This window comes from Bombina bombina, chromosome 4 (assembly GCF_027579735.1).
Source record: "Bombina bombina isolate aBomBom1 chromosome 4, aBomBom1.pri, whole genome shotgun sequence".
NCBI classification, from domain to species: domain Eukaryota; kingdom Metazoa; phylum Chordata; class Amphibia; order Anura; family Bombinatoridae; genus Bombina; species Bombina bombina.
This window is the reverse complement of record NC_069502.1, coordinates 410,288,039-410,313,194: the sequence shown is the minus strand read 5'-3', so window position 1 is coordinate 410,313,194 and position 25,156 is coordinate 410,288,039. Positions and strand designations below refer to the sequence as shown.

The following is a 25,156-nucleotide window of genomic DNA, read 5'->3' as shown; positions in this document are numbered from 1 at the left end:
AAGGCGTATTATAGACTAGGCACACAAGGCATTTACTTAGTGTAGCAGATGTGTTGGGGGCGGCAGGTGAAGCATTGCTCTAAGGCAGCTGTAGTGCAGGCAGGTACTTTTTATGGGTAATTTTCACCATCCTCACCTCTGAGTGCACACATCAGACCTAGCTGTCATGCTGCCTCCTGTCCCGTGTATCATACACAGCAGCAAGCTCACATAACAGAAATAATGTATACAGAAAATGTATTATCTGGCTTGGTCCCTTCCAGCTAAAGTACCAATAAAGTCACAGCCTTCAGTGATATCACAGGTCCTTCAGCCAGAAGGGATCTAGCTGCAAATGTCTCTGTAAGTGGGAGACTGAGGGAACCTTCTTGCAATATGATAAGGTACTGAGGATGTATATAAGGTAATGGGGAGGCTGTGTGTATGTGTGTGGCAGAGGGAACCTCTCTATAATGTTATAAATCTGTATATAAGGTGTGTGACTGAGTGTGTCTGTCAAAGAGAACCTCTCTATAATATTATATATATTTATATAAGGAATTATATTTATTTAAGGTACTGGGGAGTGAGCTGTATGTGGGAGCAGAGGGAACCTCTTTATAATATTATATATATATATATATATATATATATATATAAAACACAGGAATGGACCGCACTCACAGACTGGACACACATCCTAAGCCACAGCAAACTCCACAGCCCTGAACACTGACAGCTGCAAAGTTCACAGCAACCCAGGCAGTTAACCCCAGAGCAACCTGGATGACAGGCCCGCAGGGAAGCATTACAAACATTATCAACACAACACACAGAAAACCTGGCACTCGCCAGCAGATTCACAGTAATGTTTAAAAGCAAAACTGGGGGAAGTCAGTTACATTTGGCGCCAAAGGATCAAGCCCAGGACCACGACAAGGTCTCCCCCTTCCTGGGACCCTAAACCAGCACCCACACAATGCATACTTCCAAACAAACCAACTGGGAACCTCCTAGGGTGACACAGGCTTTTGTAACCTCCCCTATGTAAATACAAAACACAGGAATGGACCGCACTCACAGACTGGACTGGGTACACAATACATCCTAAGCCACAGCAAACTCCACGGTCCATTCCTGTGTTTTGTATTTACAAAGGGGAGGTTACAAAAGCCTGTATCACCCTGGGAGGTTCCCAGTTGGTTTGTTTGGAAGTATGCATTGTGTGGGTGCTGGTTTAGGGTCCCAGGAAGGGGGAGAGCTTGTCATGGTCCTGGGCTTGATCCTTTGGCGCCAAATGTAACTGACTTCCCCCAGTTTTGTTTTTTAACATTACTGTGAATCTGCTGGCGAGTGCCAGGTTTTCTGAGTGTTGGTAATGTTTGTAATTCTTCCCTGCGGGCCTGTGACCCAGGTTGTTCTGGGGTTAACTGCCTGGGTTGCTGTGAACTTTGCAGCTGTCTGTCAGTGTTCAGGGCTGTGAATTTTGCTGTGGCTTAGGATGTGTACCTAGTCCAGTCTGTGAGTGCAGTCCATTCCTGTGTTTTGTATTTACATAGGGGAGGTTACAAAAGCCTGTGTCACCCTGGGAGGTTCCCAGTTGATTTGTTTGGAAGTATGCATTGTGTGGGTGCTGGTTTAGGGTCCCAGGAAGGGGGAGACCTTGTCGTGGTCCAGGGCTTGATCCTTTGGCGCCAAATGTAACTGACTTTCCGCAGTTTTGCTTTTAAACATTACTGTGAATCTGCTGGCGAGTGCCAGGTTGTCTGTGCATTGTGTGTAAATAAAGGAAATGATAAAAGGAATGATATTTATATTAATTTAAGGTACTGGGGAGTGGGCTGTGTGTGTGGGAGGCAGAGGGAACCTCTTTATAATATTATATATATATTTATATAAGGAATGATATGTATCTTTATTTAAGGTACTGGGGAGGGGGCTGTGTGTGTGGGAGGCAGAGGGAGAACCTCTTTATAATATTTTATATATTATATCCCTGCATATTAACTAGTTATTTTCTCACCCTGCATATGCGTGTAGCCTTAATTCAACCCACCTGATTGTAAGCACGTGTTTTTGCAAGTGTATCAGTGTCTGATTCAACGCCGTGATTGGAGGAAGCCGGATTCCTCATTTTAGACCCAGGAAGAGGCTTTGCAGCGGGTGGAAGTAAGTTTTTTTTTTACAACACGAGTGAAATGTAAATTTTGATGAATTAAAGTGCCCCTGTTTTTAATCGAACTTTTAAAAACCGGGCACTTTAGCATAAAAATTTACATTCACTTTAAAAGGACAGTAAACCTTAAAAATAATGTTATATAATTCTGCACAGTGCAGAATTATATAACATTATATTAGCCAAACATTTATAAAACGTAATTTCCCCTATTAATTTTTTTTTAAAAACGCTGTTTCACAGACCCGCTCTCTGCTGAGCGGGTCTGTTATATTTACTCAGCGCATCGGGCCAGCTGTATAGACACAGCATAAGACTAAGTGCAGCTTGCTCCTGTCACAGGAGCGAGCTGCACTTAGTCTTATGGCGCGGTCGGGCCGGGCTGTGACTATACAGCTGGCCCAATGCGCTGAGCAAATATAACAGACCCGCTCAGCAGAGAGCGGGTCTGTGAAACAGCGTTTTTTTAAAAAAAATTAATAGGGGAAATTACGTTTTATAAATGTTTGGCTAATATAATGTTTTATAATTCTGCACTTTTAGACAAAATATTTGTGAGTTCAAAAATCCGATTCCCAGTTGTCCAACCCAGGAAAGTGGATAACAGACAATCCAAGCCACCTCCTATGACTAAGGAACGTTGAGTCATCTGGATTAAATTAGATTAGATTCCTTTAATTGTGATTGCACAAATTAGAAAAGCAGGGCAATGAAATGTATTAACACATCTAACCCAGACATTGCAAATAGATAGTATAAGGTGCAAAGTACAATAGTAGTTATAAATAATTATAAAAATGGAATAACTTAGATGTCAAATACACATATTATAACGTGCAAAATTCCAAGAACATATAGTAAAAGTGCATAGTGCAAATCGGTATCAAGCAGCAGTCAGTTGTACAAAAAAAGAATGTGTAAAACACAGAAGAAAATGTAACATTATATGATACAGATTATCAATGTGGTATAGAAAGTGCATAGTGCAAATCAGTATCAAACAGCAAGTCAGTTGTACAAAAAGAATGTATGAGACACTCCAAGAAAGATGTGACAATGTGATACAAGTTATCGATTTGTTATAGAAAGTGCAGGGTGCAAATCAGTATTAGACAGCAAGTCAGTTGTATAAAAGAAATATGTAAAGCACAGAAAAAGTGTAATACAAATTATCAGTGTGATATGGATATGTGCATAATACAATCCATGTGATGAGCACAGATGATAATACAAACTAATAAATAAAGGTGATAAACAGCAATTGTAATCCGAGATAACACCATCATTAAGTTTGCAGATGACACTACTGTGGTAGGCAAGGTTAGCAACAATGATGAGTCGGCTTATAGGGAGGAGATAATGAACCTAGTGACATGGTGTGCTGATAACAAATTATCTCTTAACATTAAGAAGACCAAAGAGATTATTGTGGACTATAGGAAGACCAAACGTTGTACACTTTTACCTATTTATATTAATGGGTCCGAGGTAGAACGGGTGACTAGTTTTAAATTCCTGGGAACTAACATCAATGAAAAATTGTCCTGGTCACTGAATACATCTATTTTAGTCAAAAAGGCACAGCGGCGACTCTACTTTTTAAGGAGACTAAAGAAAGTACATCTGTCCACCCAGATTTTGGTTCATTTCTATCGCTGCACCATTGAGAGCATTCTTACCAACGGCATCTCGGTGTGGTATGGTAACTGTACCAATCTTGACCGAAAAGCTTTGCAACGGGTGGTGAAAACTGCCCAGTACATCATCGGTGCCCAGCTACCCTCTATTGAGGACCTTCAGCATAAGCGATGCCTGCAAAGGGCGCGCTGTATCATTAGAGATTCTTTCCATCCTAGCCATGGACTATTTGTTCCCCTGCCATCTGGGAGGCGGCACAGGAACCTGAATAGCAAGAGAGTCAGGCTAAGGAATATTTTTTTTTCCCAGAGCTGCTGTTTTGCTGAATACAAATAATTAATGCTGATTTTTCTTAAATTTTTATTATGTCACTTTTTAGTTTATCCTACTTTTTTTTTTTTTTTTTTAAATAAAGTCTATGCCTCGCATAGGTTAACTGGATTCTGGAGTGGTGGGATCCGAACCCACGCCTCCAAGGAGACTGGAGTTTTAATCCAGTGCCTTAGACAGCACGGTCCCTGATGAAAGCCACTGAGGTGACTTTATCCGACTGGAACCAAGCAAAGGTTGACTGAGGCCAGGCCCTCAGAACATTGCGAATCACTTTCAGCTCCAAAATGTTAAGGAGGAAACCAGACTCTTCTGCCTTAATTAAGTCCCAAACTGTTTCTCAGCCCAGAAGGCTGGTGTCCGTGGAACATCACCCAGGAATGTCTCCAGAAGCACGCACTCAGACAGATACTCCTAAAAAAACCACCACGGGAGAAAGTCTCTTGATGAATTATCTAGATCTATCTGAGACAGATCTGAAGATCTCCTTTGTATGTAAAATAGCAAAAAGGGAATGATGTCCATGGAAACCATCAGACCAATTCCCTCCATACATAGTCACTGAAAAGTGAAGGGAAAATCAACTGCCGCTAGATTCAAAATCTCACCCTCTGGTTGCAAGGTGGTTAAGCCATCAACCTGACCATTAGAGCTTGCTGGCAGGACAGTAGACAGCAGAGAGAGGAAAGGGAATAACTCCTTGATTAGCTGACCTCTGATAGAATCTCCATTTCCCATCCATGGTAAAGTAGATTGGACAAGATCTCCCGAAAGAGAGTTTGCTCGAAAAAAAAGTGACACCTGAAACATATATTGTCCAGAAAGCACCCTTGCAATACACCAAGACCTAAAAGTCTTTCTAAGAAGACAAAACTCAGAAACTTGAGAAGATGCTGATCATGGGAACAATAAACACACATTCTTCAGGTCTATGTTCGTTAAGAACAGGCCCACTAGCAGCAAGGGAGAATGTATACTACTTGAAGGGCAGAACCTGAGAAACTTGACGAAAATACAGTACCTAGATCCCGTTACCAGACTGGGACTGGGACTATCACTCCCAAAAAAGGTCCTGAACCCAGTTCAAGGAATGCTTCTCATCATACCTGGGTTGCAGATACTCCAGAATGAGAAATTTACCCCTGGGAGGAATCTTAGAATGGACTAAGTTTAATTGGCTTCCCAAGACAAACTTTCCTTTAGTCTACTCTTTTGACGAGTGGAATTTTCCCCATAAAGTCAGAGGATAATTCTCCCAACAAGGTCTTATCCTTGAAAAGAAACGCCAGAAACTTGGATTAGGAGGAAGGCTGTACCACTTAAGCTGCAGGTAAGTTTCTCAGCTGATTTCCACGATTTCAGCCACAAGCCGACTGGCTAGCACAGCAAGTCTAATAAGACAAGGCATTGCTCTAAATGAATAATTAAACCTCCAGCTTCTTATCCATGGATCCGTATAGGAGCAGCTACACTCCACAGGGATATAAATTCTCAGAGCCATAGTAGAGAAGCTCTCTTCCACTTAGGGTACTGTGCCTTTTAATGGTGTCAGGGAGAAAGGTATCCTTAGCTTCTCCTAATCCTGTGTAAAATTCTAGAAACCCTTCCTCATAGGAAGGAACATAATAGAAATGGTAAAGTTCACAAAACTTTCAAATGTTGACAACGACAAGGAAATCAATGCCGTCCAAGTAGCCAAAACCTCCTTTACCAATACACGAGGTGATCAAGCATACATCTGAAGAATATGACTTTAGCATCATATGAAGAAATTAAACTGTTAAAATCTGAGATTTCACCCTCAGAAAACTACCGGCAAAATCTTCTCACCAACTCAGAAGAGAGCAACCTGCGTAGTAGAAAATGGAGCAGAAACCTTACAATACGAAATAAAACATATCCTTTTGCATATTTCCTGAAAGAAAGGAAAAAAACAGACAAAGCCGCAGATATCGCAGAGGACACCTGAGCTGCAAAATCTGTAAGCACACATACTCCTCCAGGAGATTTAAAGGAACCGCAGGGCACTGCATGTGATTCCGAAGAGGCTTGGGACATAAAAAAAAGCTGTGGCATTGCCTGAACAGCATCATCCTAGTAGACATAAGGCTCAGATCTATCTGAACAATCAATTGCTTAACTAACAAGGTAGTACAGAAACATAGACATCTTAAACTGTCTAAATTTATTCTTAGAAGTAAAAACTCCAGAAAAGAAAATTTTTAAAGGATACATTCTATTTAAAAGGAACAAAACATAAATTTTGCTTACCTGATCATTTTCTTTTCGCCTGACGGAAAGAGTCCACAGCTGCATTCTTTACTTTTGGGAAATAAGAACCTGGCCACCAGGAGGAGGCAAAGACACCCCAGCCAAAGGCTTAAATACTCCTCCCACTTCCCTCATCCCCCAGTCATTCAGCCGAGGAACAAGGAGCAGTAGAAGAAATATCAGGGTGAAAGGTGCCAGAAGAATAAAAAAGGACGCCCCATATAAAAATTACGGGTGGGGAGCTGTGGACTCTTTCCATCAGAAGAAAAGAAAAAATTATCAGGTAAGCATAATTTATGTTTTTCATTTTAAATGGAAAGAGTCCACAGCTGCATCCATTACTTTTGGGAAAACAATACCCAAGCTAAAGAGGACACTGAATGCCAAGACGGGAGGGTACAGTAGGCGGCCCATTCTGAGGACACCAAGCCTGAAACCACTGCCCAACAACAAACCCTGCTTTGTCCGAAGCCGAGAGAACTTAAAAGAAATAGCCCTAAGGACACTGACCCGCAGATAGTCCAGCAGCCTAGCTAGAAACCACAAATGGGACTCAACTGAGCCAACAGTCTTCTGGGAGACACCGACGCCCAACAGTCGGTCCCCCACCACTCACCCCGCACTAATGAAGGGAACACCAGCCTGAACTCCCAAGGGACAAGGCAAGGTAGAACCGAAGGAAAACCGGGAGTACACCACATCCAAAAAGGAAAACCCCCAGCCCAGCTCGCAAGACCCAAATAGGTCCTGACAGATAAGGGGAGGCTATGCCTATACCCGGCAAAAACCAGAGGTATAAGACCGGCACAGGAACAGAGAAACTGTACTCTCAAACCTCATGCAAGCACTAAAAGACAACTGAAGACGGAGTCCTCACATTGTCCGAACTTAAAAACAGAATTTATGTTTACCTGATAAATTACTTTCTCCAACGGTGTGTCCGGTCCACGGCGTCATCCTTACTTGTGGGATATTCTCTTCCCCAACAGGAAATGGCAAAGAGCCCAGCAAAGCTGGTCACATGATCCCTCCTAGGCTCCGCCTACCCCAGTCATTCGACCGACGTTAAGGAGGAATATTTGCATAGGAGAAACCATATGGTACCGTGGTGACTGTAGTTAAAGAAAATAAATTATCAGACCTGATTAAAAAACCAGGGCGGGCCGTGGACCGGACACACCGTTGGAGAAAGTAATTTATCAGGTAAACATAAATTCTGTTTTCTCCAACATAGGTGTGTCCGGTCCACGGCGTCATCCTTACTTGTGGGAACCAATACCAAAGCTTTAGGACACGGATGAAGGGAGGGAGCAAATCAGGTCACCTAAATGGAAGGCACCACGGCTTGCAAAACCTTTCTCCCAAAAATAGCCTCAGAAGAAGCAAAAGTATCAAACTTGTAAAATTTGGTAAAAGTGTGCAGTGAAGACCAAGTCGCTGCCCTACATATCTGATCAACAGAAGCCTCGTTCTTGAAGGCCCATGTGGAAGCCACAGCCCTAGTGGAATGAGCTGTGATTCTTTCGGGAGGCTGCCGTCCGGCAGTCTCGTAAGCCAATCTGATGATGCTTTTAATCCAAAAAGAGAGAGAGGTAGAAGTTGCTTTTTGACCTCTCCTTTTACCTGAATAAACAACAAACAAGGAAGATGTTTGTCTAAAATCCTTTGTAGCATCTAAATAGAATTTTAGAGCGCGAACAACATCCAAATTGTGCAACAAACGTTCCTTCTTTGAAACTGGTTTCGGACACAGAGAAGGTACGATAATCTCCTGGTTAATGTTTTTGTTAGAAACAACTTTTGGAAGAAAACCAGGTTTAGTACGTAAAACCACCTTATCTGCATGGAACACCAGATAAGGAGGAGAACACTGCAGAGCAGATAATTCTGAAACTCTTCTAGCAGAAGAAATTGCAACTAAAAACAAAACTTTCCAAGATAATAACTTAATATCAACGGAATGTAAGGGTTCAAACGGAACCCCCTGAAGAACTGAAAGAACTAAATTGAGACTCCAAGGAGGAGTCAAAGGTTTGTAAACAGGCTTGATTCTAACCAGAGCCTGAACAAAGGCTTGAACATCTGGCACAGCTGCCAGCTTTTTGTGAAGTAACACCGACAAGGCAGAAATCTGTCCCTTCAGGGAACTTGCAGATAATCCTTTTTCCAATCCTTCTTGAAGGAAGGATAGAATCCTAGGAATCTTAACCTTGTCCCAAGGGAATCCTTTAGATTCACACCAACAGATATATTTTTTCCAAATTTTGTGGTAAATCTTTCTAGTTACAGGCTTTCTGGCCTGAACAAGAGTATCGATAACAGAATCTGAGAATCCTCGCTTCGATAAGATCAAGCGTTCAATCTCCAAGCAGTCAGCTGGAGTGAAACCAGATTCGGATGTTCGAACGGACCCTGAACAAGAAGGTCTCGTCTCAAAGGTAGCTTCCAAGGTGGAGCCGATGACATATTCACCAGATCTGCATACCAAGTCCTGCGTGGCCACGCAGGAGCTATCAAGATCACCGACGCCCTCTCCTGATTGATCCTGGCTACCAGCCTGGGGATGAGAGGAAATGGCGGGAACACATAAGCTAGTTTGAAGGTCCAAGGTGCTACTAGTGCATCCACTAGAGCCGCCTTGGGATCCCTGGATCTGGCCCCGTAGCAAGGAACTTTGAAGTTCTGACGAGAGGCCATCAGATCCATGTCTGGAATGCCCCACAGGTGAGTGACTTGGGCAAAGATTTCCGGATGGAGTTCCCACTCCCCCGGATGCAATGTCTGACGACTCAGAAAATCCGCTTCCCAATTTTCCACTCCTGGGATGTGGATAGCAGACAGGTGGCAGGAGTGAGACTCCGCCCATAGAATGATTTTGGTCACTTCTTCCATCGCTAGGGAACTCCTTGTTCCCCCCTGATGGTTGATGTACGCAACAGTTGTCATGTTGTCTGATTGAAACCGTATGAACTTGGTCCTCGCTAGCTGAGGCCAAGCCTTGAGAGCATTGAATATCGCTCTCAGTTCCAGAATATTTATCGGTAGAAGAGATTCTTCCCGAGACCAAAGACCCTGAGCTTTCAGGGATCCCCAGACCGCGCCCCAGCCCATCAGACTGGCGTCGGTCGTGACAATGACCCACTCTGGTCTGCGGAATGTCATCCCTTGTGACAGGTTGTCCAGGGACAGCCACCAACGGAGTGAGTCTCTGGTCCTCTGATTTACTTGTATCTTCGGAGACAAGTCTGTATAGTCCCCATTCCACTGACTGAGCATGCACAGTTGTAATGGTCTTAGATGAATGCGCGCAAAAGGAACTATGTCCATTGCCGCTACCATCAACCCGATCACTTCCATGCACTGAGCTATGGAAGGAAGAGGAACGGAATGAAGTATCCGACAAGAGTCTAGAAGTTTTGTTTTTCTGACCTCTGTCAGAAAAATCCTCATTTCTAAGGAGTCTATAATTGTTCCCAAGAAGGGAACCCTTGTTGACGGGGATAGAGAACTCTTTTCCACGTTCACTTTCCATCCGTGAGATCTGAGAAAGGCCAGGACGATGTCCGTGTGAGCCTTTGCTTGAGGAAGGGACGACGCTTGAATCAGAATGTCGTCCAAGTAAGGTACTACCGCAACGCCCCTTGGTCGTAGCACAGCTAGAAGGGACCCTAGTACCTTTGTGAAAATCCTTGGAGCAGTGGCTAATCCGAAAGGAAGCGCCACGAACTGGTAATGTTTGTCCAGGAATGCGAACCTTAGGAACCGATGATGTTCCTTGTGGATAGGAATATGTAGATACGCATCCTTTAAATCCACCGTGGTCATGAATTGACCTTCCTGGATGGAAGGAAGAATAGTTCGAATGGTTTCCATCTTGAACGATGGAACCTTGAGAAACTTGTTTAAGATCTTGAGATCTAAGATTGGTCTGAACGTTCCCTCTTTTTTGGGAACTATGAACAGATTGGAGTAGAACCCCATCCCTTGTTCTCTTAATGGAACAGGATGAATCACTCCCATTTTTAACAGGTCTTCTACACAATGTAAGAACGCCTGTCTTTTTATGTGGTCTGAAGACAACTGAGACCTGTGGAACCTCCCCCCTTGGGGGAAGTCCCTTGAATTCCAGAAGATAACCTTGGGAGACTATTTCTAGCGCCCAAGGATCCAGAACATCTCTTGCCCAAGCCTGAGCGAAGAGAGAGAGTCTGCCCCCCACCAGATCCGGTCCCGGATCGGGGGCCAACATTTCATGCTGTCTTGGTAGCAGTGGCAGGTTTCTTGGCCTGCTTTCCCTTGTTCCAGCCTTGCATTGGTCTCCAAGCTGGCTTGGCTTGAGAAGTATTACCCTCTTGCTTAGAGGACGTAGCACTTTGGGCTGGTCCGTTTTTTACGAAAGGGACGAAAATTAGGTCTATTTTTTGCCTTGAAAGGCCGATCCTGAGGAAGGGCGTGGCCCTTACCCCCAGTGATATCAGAGATAATCTCTTTCAAGTCAGGGCCAAACAGCGTTTTCCCCTTGAAAGGAATGTTTAGTAGCTTGTTCTTGGAAGACGCATCAGCCGACCAAGATTTCAACCAAAGCGCTCTGCGCGCCACAATAGCATACCCAGAATTCTTAGCCGCTAACCTAGCCAATTGCAAAGTGGCGTCTAGGGTGAAAGAATTAGCCAATTTGAGAGCATTGATTCTGTCCATAATCTCCTCATAAGGAGGAGAATCACTATCGAGCGTCTTTATCAGCTCATCGAACCAGAAACATGCGGCTGTAGCGACAGGGACAATGCATGAAATTGGTTGTAGAAGGTAACCCTGCTGAACAAACATCTTTTTAAGCAAACCTTCTAATTTTTTATCCATAGGATCTTTGAAAGCACAACTATCCTCTATGGGTATAGTGGTGCGTTTGTTTAAAGTGGAAACCGCTCCCTCGACCTTGGGGACTGTCTGCCATAAGTCCTTTCTGGGGTCGACCATAGGAAACAATTTTTTAAATATGGGGGGAGGGACGAAAGGAATACCGGGCCTTTCCCATTCTTTATTAACAATGTCCGCCACCCGCTTGGGTATAGGAAAAGCTTCTGGGAGCCCCGGCACCTCTAGGAACTTGTCCATTTTACATAGTTTCTCTGGGATGACCAACTTTTCACAATCATCCAGAGTGGATAATACCTCCTTAAGCAGAATGCGGAGATGTTCCAACTTAAATCTAAATGCAATCACATCAGGTTCAGCCTGTTGAGAAATGTTCCCTGAATCAGTAATTTCTCCCTCAGACAAAACCTCCCTGGCCCCATCAGACTGGGTTAGGGGCCCTTCAGAGATATTAATATCAGCGTCGTCATGCTCTTCAGTATCTAAAACAGAGCAGCCACGCTTACGCTGACAAGGGTTCATTTTGGCTAAAATGTTTTTGACAGAATTATCCATTACAGCCGTTAATTGTTGCATAGTAAGGAGTATTGGCGCGCTAGATGTACTAGGGGCCTCCTGAGTGGGCAAGACTCGTGTAGACGAAGGAGGGAATGATGCAGTACCATGCTTACTCCCCTCACTTGAGGAATCATCTTGGGCATCATTGTCATTATCACATAAATCACATTTATTTAAATGAATAGGAATTCTGGCTTCCCCACATTCAGAACACAGTCTATCTGGTAGTTCAGACATGTTAAACAGGCATAAACTTGATAACAAAGTACAAAAACGTTTTAAAATAAAACCGTTACTGTCACTTTAAATTTTAAACTGAACACACTTTATTACTGCAATTGCGAAAAAACATGAAGGAATTGTTCAAAATTCACCAAATTTTCACCACAGTGTCTTAAAGCCTTAAAAGTATTGCACACCAAATTTGGAAGCTTTAACCCTTAAAATAACGGAACCGGAGCCGTTTTAAACTTTAACCCCTTTACAGTCCCTGGTATCTGCTTTGCTGAGACCCAACCAAGCCCAAAGGGGAATACGATACCAAATGACGCCTTCAGAAAGTCTTTTCTAAGTATCAGAGCTCCTCTCACATGCGACTGCATGCCATGCCTCTCAAAAACAAGTGCGCCACACCGGCGCGAAAATGAGGCTCTGCTTAAGCTTTGGGAAAGCCCCTAAGGAATAAGGTGTCTAATACAGTGCCTGCCGATATTATTATATCAAAATACCCAGATAAAATGATTCCTCAAGGCTAAATATATGTTAATAATGAATCGATTTAGCCCAGAAACAGTCTACAGTCTTAATAAGCCCTTGTGAAGCCCTTATTTATGATCGTAATAAACATGGCTTACCGGATCCCATAGGGAAAATGACAGCTTCCAGCATTACATCGTCTTGTTAGAATGTGTCATACCTCAAGCAGCAAGAGACTGCACACTGTTCCCCCAACTGAAGTTAATTGCTCTCAACAGTCCTGTGTGGAACAGCCATGGATTTTAGTTACGGTTGCTAAAATCATTTTCCTCATACAAACAGAAATCTTCATCTCTTTTCTGTTTCTGAGTAAATAGTACATACCAGCACTATTTCAAAATAACAAACTCTTGATTGAATAATAAAAACTACAGTTAAACACTAAAAAACTCTAAGCCATCTCCGTGGAGATGTTGCCTGTACAACGGCAAAGAGAATGACTGGGGTAGGCGGAGCCTAGGAGGGATCATGTGACCAGCTTTGCTGGGCTCTTTGCCATTTCCTGTTGGGGAAGAGAATATCCCACAAGTAAGGATGACGCCGTGGACCGGACACACCTATGTTGGAGAAATGCAAAGTATTCTATCACAAAAAAAGTTAACAACCTAGACGAAACACTGAGTCAAGAACATGCAGAAAGCATCAGGATGACACAAAAGAATAGCGGCCAGCAAGAAGACAGACTGCAAAAAAGAAAACCCCAGACAGAGGGCACACTCTAGGCAATCCAGCCCCCAGACCTACACACAGGTCTCCAAAAGGGGATACACAGAACCTCAAACAAGGCCCCCCCAAGAAGAGAGATTACACCCAGAACCCGAAGGTAGTGTAAACCTGGATCTTCTGCTTGAAAGCCTAGGAAGCTAACGATATACACACCTAGGTCCTGAAAAAGACGTCTTTTAGAACCCACTCCCAGCCGGCCAGTCCAAGCATCGGCAGATCTAAAACAGGGGAACAGACCCCAAAACCAGCTCAAAAACAAGCCGAAGAATGGCCCCCGCCATCCAACCGAGCACAGGTACAACCCGACTCCAAGAACAGACGACAAGGCTGTAGACCCAATGATCTAACAAAAAGGCCCAACATAGTCTCGACACAGAGCCAGCAAGACTCCAGATGGAACGTAACAACCCAGAGAAAACACCTCTCACTGAAGGTTAACCCACAATTCCTACCTCCTGAAACCAGGAGAAGCCCTAAGAAAGGGACCACATCTCCAGAAGAAGGAGCATAAGCCCTCATCCTAAGAAAAGGTATGGGGCCAAAAGGCAGCACTTGTCCACAAGCCACAAAGCCCCAGGCTAAAGGAAAAATCAATCCCCAACACAGATGCACCTTGGAATAAGACCAAGTAGACCAAGTAAGGACATAGCCCAAGTTCCGAGGAACTGGGGAACCCCAAACCAGCCCTTAAGCCTAAAAGTCCGGTAAAAACCCACAACGGGATCCACAAGGGAAAACGCTGAGCAAAGCCTCAGCAACCGGAAGCTCCAGGGAGAAAACAGGTCTGGGCCCCCAATTGTTTGACCCTTTGAGTGCTAAGAACTTTCCCACCTGGGTGCTAAGATTTTTTAATGTTTTTTTTTTTATTTTTTGAACAATTTTTTAATTTTTTCAGACAGACTTACACTGTTGGAAAGGTTAGGCGATTACCTTTCCAATGGTGGGTCTTGGGAGTCTGTAGCTGCTTAGATGCCTGAGATACAGGCTTCTAAGCAGCATGGCCCCTGCTTCTATACTTAACAAGTATAAATAAAGTTGCGCGGTGACGTCATCACGTTATTGTGCGTGACGTCACCGTGCAAAATGGGAAGCCCCGGCGATGCCTGTCACTCTACAGGCACAATCGCTGGGGTAGGAGCGGGTGGGAGCCCCCAGATCTCCCTCAAGGTAGGAGAGTGCTAGTGACAGCTCTGAGCTGTCATTAGCACCAGAGTGGGAAACTCTGTGACGGCTCAAAGCCGTCAATACCACTCAAAAGGGTTAAACAAACAATACCCGAGAACGTAACACCCCGTCTGATATGAAAAAACAGACCACAGGGAATATCAATGCATATCCAGATCAACCCGGATAACGAGAAGAACTCGCAAGTCCAGACCTAAGGAAGGGACCACCTCTTACCAGAGTCCAACGCTCCAAAGGAGCCAAAGTGGGAAAAGTCATACAACGACCCTAGGGCCCCTAGACTCACAAACAGCCTCAGGACAACAAGGCAAGTAAATACTGTGAGGCCAAAACCCCTCGAGCAAGGCTGGTCTCCACATCACCTCCATACAGAGGATGACAGGGAGAAAAAGGCGGAAAAAGGCGGAAAGCATCCCAAGCTCCAGGAGGACCCAAGAAAAGCCCAAGGAGACCACGCCGAGAGTCCCTAACAGGGACAACCATCTCCCAGAGGGGAGCCCAGGTCCCTAAAAGGAGATCTAACCCACACGGAGACAATGGAGGAAGACCCAAAAGGTCTCCTAAAACAGCTAGATAGTACACAATCAAGAGCTGCAGCTGGTTACACACTGCAAACCATGTGCTGCAGACGATTAATCGCCAAGAATATGTGGAAGCGAAAACATGCTGCAACCTCCGGGGGGAACAAGCCGTCCTGCATGGAGGAATAAACATAGTCTGGTTTACCCGCATGTGTAGAAATATGAAGCGGTACGGAACTCGCCTCTTGGAGGACAGGACCCCCAGAGGTGGACGGCTCAGCTGTTCTTAGATTCGCCGAGGAACAAGGCGCTCTAATACGGCACACTGAACATAACTGATTGATATGTGTCAACAAGGCCAATCCGGATTCTTCCACGGACGAAGAATCTGAATCTGAAATTAGAACAGTCTCAGTATCAGACACCCACAATGGCTGGGGCACTCACCACCTCCTACCAGACGCCTGCGAACTAGAATTTATCCGTCGCCACACGGTCAGGAATGCAGAAATAAAAGACGGGGAGCAATCATGCCCGGCCAGAAGGTGAACTGTATAGTCCAAAAAAAGCACACCCAACCATAAGGTTGCATCACTTCCAAAGCCATGAGCCCATTTAACACTACACATAATCAGATTGAATCACATAACAAACATGATTAAAAAAAACCCTGCTCATTAACCCCCCTCAGGAGATATTAACCCTTAATTCCAAGATACTAAAAGGAGATTTACTGAGACCCTTATGTTAAGTTAGCCCAGCAAGGTGGTAGCGTCTCAGGAAAACATCTGTATTACAGTACATTCACAAAGAAAAAAAATGAAACGATCTTACCGGAATATACACTGTGGAACAGGAACACGGCACTCCAAGTGTGACGGACAACAAAATAGGTCCATATTAGATTCATAATTATCTTTGAATACCATAACGTATAAAATGTTACCCAGATTTGGATACCAGATCAGAAGAAATCCATTCTAAGCTGGTGGCCAGGTTCTTATTTCCCAAAAGTAATGAATGCAGCTGTGGACTCTTTCCATATAAGAAGAAAATGAGCTTTACTTAAAAACTAAATGTTCCTCCATTCATACCAGCAACAGAGCACTGTTCATAACATAAGCTCTTATTAAAGAAATTAGGTTCTAGCATATTCTCTGATAACGCATATTCAACTTGCACATATAAGTGACAAGGAATTGAACTTTATTTTAAAAACGTTAGAAATAAAGTATAAACGTAAAAACGTATAAGCATACTGCAAGCAAATCTCATTGTTGCTAAGATCACAAAGTCATTTCCCACTAGCTTATAAGCATACTGCTCTCGTAGCCTGCTTATCTTCACAGAGTTCCAAATATAGGAAGGATTCTACCATACTCCAGGAGGCATAGAAAATGACCTAGAATAGGATATACTACCTCTATATGCTTATTCGAGGCAAACAAAACAACCACATTCCGTTATCATGCCGGAGAACAAGGCAGAGTTAAAAAATGCAAGCTCTGACAAAAAATTGCTCCGCTCCAATAATGAAAAGTAGGGGGCGTGACCAAAAGTTGGAAAGAAATGAGCAACATTCCGTCACTAAACTTCCATCTATGATGAGGGATTCCCCATGTGTTAACTTAGAATCTTGACATTCCGTATGCTTTATATATTCTAAGTCCAAGCAGTACACTGGCACCCTCGTGCAGCTTCTAAAACGCTTCTAAAAGCGGAGCTGGAGTTACAAGGTGTGCTCAGAATATAAACACTATAATCTACGCAGCCCGTTAGAAATGGAGGAATAATCAGACACCAAAAACTTCACCTCCTCCTTGCAACGCAGGCAAAGAGAATGACTGGGGGTTGTGGGAAGGGAAGTGAAACTTAACAGCTTTACTGTGGTGCTCTTTGCCTCCCCCTGCTGGCCAGGAGTGATATTCCCAACAGTAATTGATGATTCCATGGATGCACCGTGTCTTATGAAAGAAACAAAGTTTTCTTGCTATCTGGTCCTTAAAAGAAGTACTGGTAGTCCGCCTTGCAAAATGGAAATAGCGCTGTCCAACTTTGGAATAGTCTCTCATAACTTTTCAAAGGGTAAAGGAAACTGGTTTTTGAAATTGGTAAAGGGAACAAAGGGAATATATATAATGCTCTATTCTGTGGTAATTAGCTGATAAACTGCATTAGGAACCAAGAAGGTAGATAGCCTTTTTGGGGCCGTCTTAAAGAATTTATCAAACTTTTCCGCAGATAGTTTGTCTGCAGGTGGAGGGTCCCCAATATGCAAGGCAAGTAAAAACTTCCTGTAATAGAACGTGCTCCAATTTGAAAGAAAATGACACATCTTCTACTACTTTGTCAGAAAGTGGGTCGGCTGAGGATGAGAATTCTAATTATAAATTGTACACGGTACCTAGACGAGTCAATCCATAGGGATGTCCCAGATAAGCACAGGACCATTGAAGGGTTCTCCTTTGTATGTGTTTAACTGGTGGAGGCATAAAAGTAATCAGTGTGAAATTGCAGAGTAAGTACTGTTTTAAGTTAGGAGTCCGTAGAACTATCCAGTGGTAACCCTAGTGGGTAACAAATCCCTGAGTACACTGTTACAAATGCAATGCTGCATGACCCTGTCTAGCAATAGACACAGACTCACAGGTTACAAAGCTGAGTATGGGGATACACCAACACTTGGCAAACACATATGGGAAGGGGTTAAATTGTCAGTAGATTGCCCTTCTAAGGGATCAGCATTACGTCCTAATACAATTGCTCCATAATGATTTGGAATATTAAGGACAGACAAGAAGCTAAAATAAGCAAAATTATTTTACCTGCTGGACTATACTTGTTCAAATCTATCTTTACCTTTATTGTGTCATTTAAAATAGCATCTTCTGCCTGTTGAAACTGTCACTTATACTGAAACTTTCAGTACAGCAGTATTTGTAATAGATAAGCTATGTAAACAAGAAGGTACAGAAGAAATCAAACTCCCAGTGGATGGTTGGAGAAAGAGGTATTAAAATGTTAACATTCAAGTGTTCACTCTATGTAATGGTCTTTGTATATCCAGTGACAAGTAAGTTAATGAACACTTTGTGTGTGTATGTATAAAGAGAGATGAGATAAGGTATGTGCTCTCTGCAAGTTCATCCCATTTGATTGGGTTAAGGTTTTAATTAGCAAGAGCAGTTATTTTATACACAAAAATAAGCCTAAATGAGCAATTACGAATATATTTAAAAGTTTGCAAGTTATTGGAAACATATTAAGAGGAAACCAGTTTTACAGTACACTGCACTTTAAGTTATTGCTAACATAATAAATGCACTGCTTGCTCTGAGGATGCAAAGCGCACTTGCAGCATTATGTGCATATACTGATGAAAAACATTATATTATTATTAGAAGCATTTTTTATAGTACTGTAGTGTTCCAAAATGCTTCTATTCAAAATATGAACTGCACTTATGCACATTTGAATTATGATGCTTTTGTCTCTTTATTTGTAGAAGGATAAAACGGAGAAGTACTGTTTTAGTAAGTCAGGTATGTTCATATGGATAGCCACATTATTAGGATCTTTTTTACTCTGAAGTAGTATTCTCCAAGAAGAAATTTAAACAAAGAAGAAAAAGAGAAGCAGGCAGGGGGAGCAAGGTTTCTTGTGAAATATTTGTTTGAAATTTCTGCTTTCGTCAAAAGGGTGGCTTGCGATTAGCCAATCGGTAAATATTTTTTATGTACATATGCTGGCACAATCAAAATAAGGAAATCATTTCATTTAAATGCTCAATATACAGTACACATAAACACGAGTTTCAAGTTTTGGGGCATTGTAAAAATTCACCCTAATACTAGGGGAGGAAACATTGAAAAGGTGCAACTGAGAAGAGAAGCAGAGTTTATTTTAAATTTTAGAACACTATACCCACATGGTTTAAATAGTTCACTTGATCTATATAGTCTGTTTTAGCCTTTATTACTACCTATTCTCTCACACCTCTCATTCACCCTTTTCTAGCACTGTCAAAAATAAACTTGCACACCAATCACATTTAGGTGTGCACATAATAATATATTTTCTAAGAATATGTATATGTTCATTAAACATATATATATTCTTTACCTTCACTCAAAATTGATCAACACCCACATCACTATAAATTTATATATACTTATATATGATTGTATTTATCATTTAATTTAATAATATTTCACAATTTACTATTTCTAAAATCACACCGCATACTAAGAGATTATGTCTAATCCCCCTTTTTTAAAATTTTATAAAAACTTTTTTTAGTTTTTAAATATTAAACTATGTTTTTATTATCACTACTATTTTTTGAGTTCAAGATCATTATACAATATGGTCATGTTGCTTTCTCTATATATATTGCTGGCTAAACTACTTTAATAGCATTGATAAAACTACCCAAATATCTAATGGTTAATCTTCTGTTTCATGTTTGTTTTGTTTTTAATGTCTGTTATAATAGGATTCCCTTCTCTGTAAATCCAGAAACCCTAGATGAAAGTAATAATGTCGGTTATATATAACCATTTTTTTGTTAACACCCATAACTGTATGATTGGTCAACGTACCCACCAATTAACACCTCTGAAACAGGAAGTAACCTATATAAGGATCAATTACACACAAAGTAAGCAACTTGATAAAGGCAGGTCAAACTGCCGAAACGCATACTGTTGCTTACTTATTTCATAACTATTGGGACATATAACAGCAGGACAGGTTAATTTTTTTGCTTTGTGATACTACGAGCAAACTATATGAGTAATCCCTGTTGTGGTGCTCTTATACCCATTTCCCAACCACTTGACTACTAGTCACTCCTTTTATATTATAGCAAGCTGAACGTTAGCTAGTCACGTAACCGGAAGTTGGAAAAGAAAACACACAAAGCTCTCAAACGGGGCTTTTCCCCGCAACGAACAGTGAGTCGCTGAATCTCTTTACATCATTGACTGCACAGCTGAAGATTCCTCACTCTGTTCGTCTATAGACGGTAACTCACAACAGCAGCGCAGACTGCCTGCACACAAGTCTTTTACATCTCACAAAGGGAATATCCGCACCAAGTCAATTTTGACTAACGCTCTTTTATAAGTTTGTGGCCATCAGCATAAGACTTTTAAACTCGGTTATTAATATTATTTCTCCAGTATTAACTGTGCTCTTATGCTTTAGTCCCATATTTATTAGGATCGTTACTGTTCATTTTAATTTGATCCATATAAACTCAGGATTATTACTGTATTTAACTTGTCCCATTTTAATATCGTAATATTTTTACTTTTGATGCTGGCATCTTTTTCCATGTACATATTTGTTTAACATTGTATGAATATATGTTATTAAATAACCTTCCTGGATATTTGACATTTTAATCTTGGACTCTATTTTTTAGACTTTTTAATATTCATATTTATATTTGTCCTTTCGACTTATTGGCTTTTTGACAGTTTGCTCTTTTATAGGTGCGCTTTTCCCCACCCCCCTTTTTAGTACACATAAACACACACGCACATATATACAGTGGGGCAAAAAAGTATTTAGTCAGCCACCAATTGTGCAAGTTCTCCCACTTAAGAAGATGAGAGAGGCCTGTCATTTTCATCATAGGTATACCTCAACTATGAGAGACAAAATGTGAAAACAAATCCAGACATTGTCTGATTTGGAAAGAATTTATTTGCATATTATGGTGGAAAATAAGTATTTGGTCACCTACAAACGAGCAAGATTTCTGGCTCTCACAGACCTGTATCTTCTTCTTTAAGAGGCTCCTCTATCCTCCACTCATTACCTGTATTAATGGCACCTGTTTGAACTTGTTATCAGTATAAAAGACACCTGTCCACAACCTCAAACAGTCACACTCCGAACTCCACTATGGTGAAGACCAAAGAGCTGTCGAAGGACACCAGAAACAAAATTGTAGACCTGCACCAGGCTGGGAAGACTGAATCTGCAATAGGCAAGCAGCTTGGTGTGAAGAAATCAACTGTGGGAGCAATAATTAGAAATAGAAGACATACAAGACCACTGATAATCTCCCTCGATCTGGGGCTCCACGCAAGATCTCACCCTGTGGGGTCAAAATGATCACAAGAACGGTGAACAAACATCCCAGAACCACACAGTGGGACCTCGTGAATGACCTGCAGAGAGCTGGGACCAACGTAACAAAGGCTACCATCAGTAACACACTACGCCGCCAGGGACTCAGTTCCTGCAGTGTCAGACGTGTACCCCTGCTTAAGCCAGTACATGTCCGGGCCAGTCTGAAGTATGCTAGAGAGCATTTGGATGATCCAGAAGCTGATTGGGAGAATGTCATATGGTCAGATGAAACCAAAGTAGAACTGTTTGGTAGAAACACAACTCGTCGTGTTTGGAGGAGAGAGAATGCTAAGTTGCAACCAAAGAACACCATACCTACTGTGAAGCATGGGAGTGGCAACATCATGCTTTGGGGCTGTTTCTCTGCAAAGGGAACAGGACGACTGATCCGTGTACATGAAAGAATGAATGGGGCCATGTATCATGAGATTTTGAGTGCAAACCTCCTTCCATCAGCAAGGGCATTGAAGATGAAACGTGGCTGGGTCTTTCAGCATGACAATGATCCCAAACACACCGCCCGGGCAACGAAGGAGTGGCTTCGTAAGAAGCATTTCAATGTCCTGGAGTGGCCTAGCCAGTCTCCAGATCTCAACCCCATAGAAAATCTTTGGAGGGAGTTGGAAGTCCGTGTTGCTCAGCGACAGCCCCCAAACATCACTGCTCTAGAGGAGATCTGCATGCAGGAATGGGCCAACATACCAGCAACAGTGTGTGACAACCGTGTGAAGACTTACAGGAAACGTTTGACCTCTGTCCCAATAAAGAAGATTTTATACTATTTCCTTGATGGTGCTGTTCCTTTTTTGGATTTTGATGACCTCTGTCATTGCCAATAACGGATATATAACTAAGTATTGAGATGAACTTTTGATATTGACCAAATACTTATTTTCCAATAAGTTCAAATAAATTCTTTCCAAATCAGACAATGTGATTGTCTGGATTTGTTTCCACATTTTGTCTCTCATAGTTGAGGTATACCTATGATGAAAATTACAGGCCTCTCTCATCTTCTTAAGTGGGAGAACTTGCACAATTGGTGGCTGACTAAATACTTTTTTGCCCCACTGTATATATAGACATGTATGTAAAAAAAAACCAACAGATTATTTCCAACAAACTATAGTTGATAAAGATAGAATAATTTGAATTCAATCAGTATTCTGATAAATTCAATAACAAAATCAGGACACACTGCTTATTAAACTTATCAGTTTAACTAGGAGTGAAATTTTCCTGCTAACCACTCTTTTTGTCATTTTCTTAGATTTACAGTATACTTGTAAGTAAATAAGGACCTGCTGGTTAAAACCAATTCTTATGTAGTCTTATGTAGTTGTATAAATCGGTTAATTTAACAAAGCAAATATACTTACTCCACAGTCGTTCGCTCCATCTCCACACATGCCAACATAATAGCTGTAAAATGTAATAAGAAGTATTGTAGAACAACCAGGCAATAAATATTACATACAAATAAGAATTTCATGAGACTTTTACTAAATGGGTTTCAAAATTATCTACTATATTAAGAAGGTTCTGGACAAAGACACATTTTATAGAAGTAATATTTGAGCAAGAAGTAAATCCTAAATTAGGCAGCATAAGTTGTAGATCAGGAACACACAATTTAACTTATGTCATTATAAATTTGAAAGGTTTGAAGGCAGTGGTCATGCCAAATCCTATTGGTGTAAAAGCCTTATGGAATCATACTCACTCAACATTCTGCAACTCTTCAACCAGCTGGGTTTTTTGATCAGGAGCCATTCTTGCAAACACTGTGCCATGTAACACCAGCTAAAAGAATATTAGAAACAGTTAACCTGGTTCTTTAAGATTACATGCTGATTTTTTTTTATTTTTATAAAAAACATAATTTATGCAAGAACTTACCTGATAAATTCATTTCTTTCATATTGGCAAGAGTCCATGAGCTGTGACCAATGGGATATACAATCCTACCAGGATTTCCCAAACCTAAAAATGCCTATAAATACACCCCTCACCACACCCACAATTCCGTGGGAGGGGTGAGGGGTAGCCATGTAGTGGGGTGATAGAAAAAGGAGTAAAAAAGCATACAAAAAAAGAAGAGGAACTGGAAATATAATTGTGCTTTTATACAAAAAATCATAACCACCAGAAAAAGGGTGGGTCTCATGGACTCTTGCCAATATGAAAGAAATTAATTTATCAGGTAAGTTCTTACATAAATTATGTTTTCTTTCATGTAATTTGCAAGAGTCCATGAGCTAGTGACGTATGGGATAGAAATACCCAAGATGTGGAAGTCCACAGAAGAGTCCCTAGAAAGGGAGGGATAAAATAAAAACGGCCATTTTCCACTGAAAAAATTAAATCCACAAAAAATAAGTTTTTCTCATAAATTTAAAAAAAACAAACTAACACATAAGCAGAAGAATTAAACTGAAACAGCTGCCTGAAGAACATTTCTACCAAAAACTGCTTCAAAAGAAGCAACTACATCAAAATGGTAAAATTTAGTAAATGTATGCAAAGAAGACCAAGTTGCTGTTTTGCAAATCTGATCAACTGAAGCTTCATTCTTAAAAGCCCAAGAAGTGGATCTAGTAGAATGAGCTGTGATCCTCTGAGGCAGGGACTGTCTCACCTCCAAATAAGCTTTAGGAAATTTAAACTAAGCCTGCAAAACTGCCTTATCCTGATGAAAAATCAGAAAAGGAGACTCACAAGAGAGAGCAGACAATTCGGAAACTCTTCTAGCTGAAGAGATAGCCAAAAGAAACAACATTTTCCAATAAAGTAGTTTAATATCCAAAGAATGCATAGGCTCAAAAGGAGGAGCCTGCAAAGTCTTCAAAACAAAATTAAGACTCCAAGGAGGAGAGATTGATTTAATAACAGGCTTGATACGAACCAAAGCCTGAACAAAACAGTGAATATCAGGAAGCTTAGCAATCTTTCTATGAAATAAAAAAGAAAGAGCAGAGATTTGTCCATTCAAAGTACTTGCAGACAAACCTTTATCCAAACCATCCTGAAGAAACTGTAACATTCTAGGAATTCTAAAAGAATGCCAGGAAAATTTATAAGAACACCATGAAATCTAGGTATTCCAAACTCGATAATAAATATTCCTTGAAACAGACTTAAGAGCCTGTAGCATAGTATTAATAACTGAGTCAGAGAAACCTCTATGACTAAGCACTAAGTGTTCAATTTCCATTCCTTCAAATTTAACAATTTGAGATCCTGATAGAAAAAAAGCCCTTGAGACAGAAAGTCTGGTCTTAAAGGAAGTGGCCAAGGCTGGCAACTGGACATCCGGACAAGATCTGCATATCAAAACCTGTGAGGCCACACTGGTGCTATCAGAAACACATACAATTGTTCCATAATGATCTTGGAGATCGCTCTTGGAAGAAGAACTAGAGGCGAAAAAATATAAGCAGGTTGGAAAAACCAAGGAACTGCTAAAGCATCCACCATCTCCGCATGAGGATCCTTTGACCAGGATAGGTACCTGGGAAGTTTCTTGTTTAGATAAGAAACCATCAGATCTATTTCTGGAAGACCCCACATCTGTACAATCTGACAAAATACATCTGGATGGAGAGACCACTCCCTGGATGTAAGGTCTGACGGCTGAGATAATCCGTTTCCCAATTGTCTACACCTGGGATATGCACTGCAGAAATTAGACAAGAGCTGGATTCTGCCCAAGAAAGTATCCGAGATACTTCTTTCAAAGCTAGGGGACTGCGAGTCCCACCCTGATGATTGACATATGCCACAGTTGTGATATTGTCTGTCTGAAAACAAATGAATGGTTCTCTCTTCAACAGAGGCCAAACCTGAAGAGCCCTGAAAATAGCACGGAGTTCTAAAATATTTATTGGTAACCTCGCCTCTTGAGGTTTCCAAACCCCTTGTGCTGTCAGAGATCCCCAGACAGCTCCCCAACCTGAAAGACTTGCATCTGTTGTGATCACAGTCCAGGTAGAATGAA

At 41.6% G+C, this 25,156-nt stretch overlaps 1 protein-coding gene across 1 annotated transcript in view; it reads right to left on the bottom strand.

Annotated features, from left to right (window-relative positions):
* ATP13A3 (ATPase 13A3) overlaps positions 1-25,156 on the bottom strand; it is a gene marked incomplete in the record, with an annotated part of 582,093 nt that overhangs the window by 155,587 nt on the left and 401,350 nt on the right. The window contains 2 exon segments of the mRNA XM_053710208.1: positions 22,539-22,581; positions 22,883-22,962. Coding sequence (XP_053566183.1) covers positions 22,539-22,581; positions 22,883-22,962 — 123 coding nt within the window.